This window comes from Silene latifolia, chromosome Y, assembly GCF_048544455.1.
Source record: "Silene latifolia isolate original U9 population chromosome Y, ASM4854445v1, whole genome shotgun sequence".
NCBI classification, from domain to species: domain Eukaryota; kingdom Viridiplantae; phylum Streptophyta; class Magnoliopsida; order Caryophyllales; family Caryophyllaceae; genus Silene; species Silene latifolia.
This window is the reverse complement of record NC_133538.1, coordinates 288827551-288834954: the sequence shown is the minus strand read 5'-3', so window position 1 is coordinate 288834954 and position 7404 is coordinate 288827551. Positions and strand designations below refer to the sequence as shown.

The 7404-nt window shown below is 39.5% G+C and overlaps 1 protein-coding gene across 1 annotated transcript; it reads right to left on the bottom strand.

Moving 5' to 3' along the window:
• Positions 1-742: 742 nt before the first annotated feature.
• Positions 743-2011, bottom strand: LOC141630879 (uncharacterized). Its single transcript, XM_074443625.1, has 4 exons — positions 1937-2011; positions 1720-1821; positions 1502-1611; positions 743-971 (listed from the first exon to the last, which is right to left on the bottom strand). Exons 1-4 carry the CDS (start codon positions 2009-2011, stop codon positions 743-745), a joined length of 516 nt encoding a protein of 171 aa, XP_074299726.1.
• Positions 2012-7404: the final 5393 nt, after the last annotated feature.

Genomic DNA, 7404 nt, shown 5'->3' with positions numbered 1-7404 from the left:
TAACGGACATACCTTTAGTTTGCTTATTATTACCAAGTTCTGTTTTGAGGGCATAGATCGACGTACCATCAATGATAACGAACCGTTCCTCCAAATCTGCCCATAATGTGGCATCATTTTCAACATAATGAACAATTTCGAGTAGAGAAGAGTCAATTGTATTTCGAAGCCACTGAACAGTGGTGCAATTGACAACTTCCCATTGTTCAAGCATCAATTTTTCGGTTGGGTTTTTTATTGTACCATCACAAAATCCAAATTTGCTACGGGATTTTAGCGACATACGCATAAAACGACTTCAATCTTCATAGTTATCACTCGTTAATTTAACAAGTGAAATAGTTATACCAGGTATATCGTGAGAACCGAGAATAAAAAGGAGAAAGGGTCTCAATTTTTTCGATATTGTTTTGATTTTCCAGGAATATTTTGAGGAATATTTGTACCAACTCCTTCCCCTGTCATGGTGAGAGGAAGAAGAAGAAGAAGACAATGGAGGTAGTTTTAGTTTTAGGTTTTAGGTTTTAGGTTTGGCTCGATACCATGTTTATAGATTAAAAGCGGAAGTCTGTACGTTCTCATTATAATCAATCGGTTTATATAGTATAAGAGTCTCCGTATATTAGGGAAATATTTCCTTAACAAACACATTATATTATGACGACATATATTATACTACGACTACATTACGACGATATTATGCCTAATACCCCCCCCCCCCCCCCCCACCCCCCCTTCTTCCTCAAATTGGAGCATGGAGGTCTATAATGTCCAGCTTGCAACGGATATAAGTAAACTGACTGACACCCAAAGCCTTAGTGAAGATGTCAGGGAGCTGCTCGTTTGTAGAAACATGAGAGGTCGCAATCAGGCAGTCCATAATAGCATCTCGTACAAAATGATAATCAATATCAATGTGTTTTGCACGCTTATGGAAAACGGGGTTTTGTGCTAAGTGAAGAGTAAACTGACTATCACAATATAAGTTGATAGGAAGAGAGAATGAAACACCCAAACTAGCAAGAAGAGCTTTGAGCCATTTTAATTCACACACAACAGAAGCCATGGATCGATTTTCCGCCTCAGCCAAAGAGAGTGAGACGGTATGCTCCTTCTATGTCTTCCACGAGATTGGAGAATTACCAAGAAAGATGAACCAGCCAGCAACTGAGCGCCGATTTACGGGGCACCCAGCCCAATCAGAATTACACCATCCAGAGACATGAAAGTTACTATCAGACCGCAACAAAATGCCCTGACCCGGACTACCTTTAAGGTAGCGTACTACTCATAAAGCGGCCTCCATATGTGCTTTACGAGGTTGTTGCATGAATTGAGAAATAGTGTGGTTAGCAAAAGAGAGATCAGGACGGGTCACCGCTAGGTAAACCAAACGACCAACCAAACGTCGATAACTTTTGACATCAACAAGAAAGGACCGTCATTAGAACGGAGCGTGTGATGTTGTTCAAGTGGCGTAGCAGCCGGCTTGGCCCCTTACAGGCCAGTTTCAGACACAATACCAAGAGCGTACTTACGCTGATTAAGAAAAATACCTTCGGTGCTCAGGGCTACTTTACGACCGAGAAAATATTTCAATGGACCCAAGTCCTTCATATGGAATCAACGACTCAAATATGACTTAAATGCGGCAACAACAGTCGAATTATTTCCCGCAATAATAAGGTCAACTACATACACTAGAACATGTAAATGTACCTTGTCACGAGAGTAAGTAAAGAGGGAGTAATCCGAATAAGACTGAAGAAACCCATACGCACGCAGAGCACCAGCAAGCTTAACAAACCAACAGCGAGGAGCCTGTCGGAGACCGTATAAACTTTTTTAAACGACACTCTTTCTCTTATTTTCCATGACTGAATCCAGGGGTAAGTTTCATATGAACTTCCTGAGATAAGTCGTCATGTAAAAATACGTTATGCACATCCATTTGGTGAAGCTCCCATTTCTTCACAGCAGCAACGGCAAGAAAGGTCCGTATGGTTACCATTTTGACAACAGGAATAAATGTTTCTCCATAATCTAATCCCTCCACTGAGCACGAATTTCATCTTGCATTACCTGATACCAATTATCGTAACGAACGGCAATTTTAAAAGAAGGTGGTTCAATACCCGTAGTGATAGCTGCAAGAAAATGTTTGTGCCGACTCGAAAATTTATCACAATTTACATAATTTGCTAAAGGGTAAGGAGTACCTGAGGGCGATGAAGGCGGACTCGGTGAGCTTGTTAGAGATGGACTTTAAGTTGTGTCGACAACATATCCACGGAGCCGAAAATTAGGAAATTTATTCCTTTGGCCACTGCTAAGTTCAGAGGCCCTGTTGGCCTCACTCGAAGTGGCAGAAGTTGTCGTGGTGTCCTGGCTCGAAGCATTAGACACAGACGTGAAAGTCCTAGACCCCTAATTAGACTCCTCTAATTAATTACTAAATAACATTTATTTAGTGTCCTAATGTTAAGTTACATGCATACAAATGAAAAACATAAAAATATGTCAAAGATTTAGAATACAACCTATTCTTCATCTTCAATATGGCATGATCATCTTCATTAACCATTGATGAAATAAGCTCCATGCATGAGAATCCCCAACCTTGAGATGGCTCTCCAACCATCTAGTCTCCAAAGTAAGAGAACTCCTTCTAATTGCACCCAAAATTACACCTCAAATCAAAGTAAATATTAGCTAGATAAGTTACTAGAATAATCTTTAAATGATATTACCTATATTACTACTTCAGTAATATTTAATGTATAATATAATTTGTGAGATTATTTTTGTGTCTGATGATCAATCTTTGATCAAGATTTAAGAAGAAAAAGATGAAGAAAATACTCCTCCTTTTCCATTTATGAGTCACGGCCAAAGTGGGGATTTCAGAGGATTTTTTGGGTGAAAAATTCAACATCTAAAAGTCCCACTTTTGATGTATATTTAGACCTCAAAATGTTAAGGAGATCATGAATAGTAAAGGGGACATGTACACATGGTTAGGCAAAGAATTGTCCAAAAGATTCTTTTCCGTTTCTCTAATAATCGGTCCATGTGTGTCACTTGGTTCTCATTTTGACTTATGACATTTGACCCACAAATTCTTATAAGTCCTATATTTAATTATCGTATATATAGTTAAATATTAATTTGATCATTTAACAATTAAATGTTACAAATTTATGAATAATATACACTTAACTTTTAAGTGACATTATACCATTTTATCAATATAAAATGGGTCTTATAAAACCTATTTAGCTAATTTTACAACTCGTTGTAAAATTCATTAGCTAATAGCTTCTACCTCACAATATATACCAAAACCTCATAAATTTAGTGAATTAACATTTAATTACTAAATATTGTCTTATTTAATGATATTAATATAAGACGTAACATTTATTAGTCAATTATCATATAATTGAATAATAAATACCTATGGCCTGAGTTCCTAACTCATTATCAAATATAAATCTCACATAAATAACTTTTAGTCAATTATTCAAGAGGCTAATTACATTGTATCATATACAATAAATTAGTTTATTCATAGGGTCTTCATCCTATAGGTGTGACCGACAGAGATCAACTAATCACCGCCGTCATCCGACAGTAACGTCAAACTCTAGCCGGTCAATCGTTACCGATATACGTTGATCGGCTGACGAGTATAAATAAATAATATATCCCGAGTATATTCCTCTATTGAGATTTAGTAAGTAGACGCACTATTATGAAGGACACCTACTCCAATAATCTTCCATTTGTCCGACACAAGTGTGCTCTACCGATTCTCTTGTCCGTTATATCTCCCACTAAATGCAAGGTGTCTTTCAGGTCGTACTTGCACATGATCATATCATGAGTGGTTACCTTGATCGAGAGAGTAACTGTTTGACCGGAAAATATACCATAGATCACTTCCGAGCGTGGCCACGCATTTCCAGCCACTACTCCTCGAGTGGCCTTGACATGTATAAACCAAGACGAGGGTGGATAACTCCTATTGACCTATTTTCTTTGTACAATCACAGATCACCATGACCCATAAAATGTCCGTCAGCCTCCATTAACGGCGCGACCTAAGACAAAAACCAAAGCCAATCAGAAACTGTACTAACTCAGACAAATAGACGTTAGTCAAAAGAATTGACTCAAAAAGGAATACTATAGAGGTCCTTGCCACTGTAGATACTTGCTATCTGTCGAATCCCCAACAAACAACCAATGATTATAAGATTACAACATGCATAGGAATCGCTACATTTGATCGACAGTTTATATAACTACCCGTCGAAAAACTCAAAAAATGATTTCAAAAACGAAAACATTTTCAAACCATTTCAAAAATACCTGGACTGTTTTATGCACGACGACGGGGTCGCAATGACACTAACTAGAGTCAAAACTGACGCCGGACCAAAAATCGACTCAAAATTCAAATCCCGACTCCAACAGCGAGTCAAGCCGAATTAAACACAAAAAACAAACCTCACAATGCTTCAATGCTAAGTATACTTGGTATACTTGATGGTCAAGTACAACAATCATATCCTACAAAAGCTAGGATAGAACAAAACACAAATTCAAATACGTGATAGTGATAAGACAACTCGAAGACCCGCGGACAAGCAGCTTTTACAGCCACGTCGCCCAAAACGCACACCACCACACAAATCCTCAATAAATACCCCTCAAATGCCACCATTTTAAGGTACGCGAGAGTCCGCCCCTTTTTTTCTCCCTTAAAATTCTAGACCCCGACTTCTCGAGTCAACAACCGACGCGTATTTTCGACCTACCGATTGAAAATACGAGCCTTACATATTGTTTGGTACCGTCATCGTGCAATAAATCACTTCACCTACCATTTTGACCAACTACAACATCACAAAAGAAAAGCAACACTACATATTTTACAAAAACGGTTTTAAATTGAGTTTTCCGAATCACGAGTTTTTACACTTTGTCGATTTCGCGTCAAGCATCTTACATGTAAGTATGAGGGTGTAATTAATCCTCTTCTTTCATGTTCTTTTTGTTTTCATGACTTTAACATGATAAAACATGCATAACATGATCCAAAATACGGATTTATTGAGCCAAAACCGAGTTTTGACTAGAAACAGAGGCTGGTAGTCAACACTATCAACCTCGCACCTCTTTAGGCCTCCTTAGTCTGAACTCAAACGTGTTTGAGTTCATCATTCCTCTATTTTCATTACTTATTTGCAATCGGTTTTCACCATTTTAAATATTTCAAATCATTTTTATGATGAGCATATTTAACCATGAATTACATTCACCCTTGGTTCCTTATACCACGACGGTTTAATACGTGACTCGGTGATAACATCTGGTTAATTTTATTCTTAAAGGGTATTTTAAAACCCTCTCATTCATTTGTTTACATTTTCAAAAAACCATATTAGTCATACATGGATAATCATCGTTGGTTCCACATACAATGTCGGTTTAACCCGGGTACGATGATAAACTTTGACTAATTACAAAGCAATGAACTTAATATAATTAGTTCATATCAAGCATTTTTACACATTTCATTTACAAAACTATCCATGTCAAGCTTGCAAAAGCGAACCCGACATCGAATATTATCAAGACAATGATAATTATTCCGAGTCCCGTTATTCATATTAGCACAAAAGCGGTCTTGACGGCCTTTTCAACAAAAGCGAGCTTTAACACCCTTTTACGAACGATTTCACAAACATTTTCAACAACCAGGAGACACCCCTTTGGGTCATCACCTAACTTGCGCCTAATATAGGCTTTCTGAATTCCAGTTGTCAAACCTGGGCAGATACCCTTGCACCGCCAACCGGCTCGCGCCTCAATGGGTGTCTGGCACTACTCATGTCCCATTTCCAGCGCTCGTCTAGGACGATCCCGACTTCGGTTAACGCGAATATAGGACGGATTAGATTAACGAGTTTGCATTTTACACTTTGCATTCTAAAACACTTTTTTCAAGACAAATGGATCATGTTAAGCACCATAAACCTAACTTGGTAAATGGATGTTTAATTTTCGTCTTGCATGAAAATCAACATTAAATCCAAATCAACATCAATTACTTGATATTGGGTTAAACAACCGATATAGTAAATCTCACACGTTAGGTTTAAACTTGTTGATGCGTATTCATGCATTTAACCCGTTTTATCAACTTTTGCACTTAACTAACCAATATCGATCAATAGAGGCCGCTACCCTAGGCGGGATTGGGTGATCAGTTAAAGATCTTCCCAATACGTACCCTCACCTCTTACTCCGAAATTTTGGATAGTGGACGGCGTTATCCAGGGCGAACGAGAGTCATTCAAGCGATAGGATGCTAAAGAGGGACGATTCCTTATCTTTAGTACCTATGTCAAGCACCGCTTTTTGCTTCATTTGACCAACGTACAAAGTGGATTCGAAGAGTTTCTAGGCATCCCATAATTGCTTGGTTGTGACTCCGAACATATCTATCATCGTTTCGAGACCCTCACGGCGAAGAAATAGACCGATCTAAAGCGATCTTGTCGAAAGCATTTCTAGGTCACCGAGTGTGACTTTTCGACTGTTATACGTCCACAGATTGGCGTGAACAACACATCGCTGACTGAAGGGAGTGTGTTCAAGTGTAGGCCAAAGCAGAGTCAGGAGCTTCCTAGGAGGCTCGAGAAGACCGTCACTAACCAAACCCAACCATTCCCCAAACTCAGCTAAGGTCCAAGTAAAGGTTGTGTGAAACAGACGGAAGGTAATGCACTTGCTCCCATGGTCAGTCGCATAGGTCGCAGGGCAACAAGCAAAAGAGCTGAAGAATTCTAAGGTCGATTATCGATAGGTAAGGTCTTTCAAGGTGGCCAATCCCGAAATTCCCGTCCCGTTGAGCAGCTCAACAACGAGCTCTAAAATCCCCAATTTTTCTAAGGAAGGGCGACACAAGAAACTGGTCAATGTCATATCACATTCCATTAAATTTAAAAATCGAGTGCGGTGGGTCAGGGATATAAAACGTACCTGCGAAAACTCAGGTAAAGTCTCCGTGGAAGTGTCGGCATCGTGTCGGGCAGCAGCCCATAAAGCAACGGCGTGAAACCCCGTAATCGTCCCAGAGCGTGAACCAAAAGCAGCAGCAGGAACGGTAACAGCCGAGGCATCAGTGACAACCGCAGCAGCAGCAGGAACAAGGGCAGTAGTAATAGGGGCAGCGGGTGTCGACGCAGTAGGGGTCGACAACATGGAACCTGTGGCAGCAGTTATAGCCGTGGTGGTGACAGTGGCGATGGTAACAGTAGGGACCACCGTCTGAGAAACAGACAGAGTAGTATTAGAAGTAGGAGTGGAGCTTGTCGACATACTACTATCCAT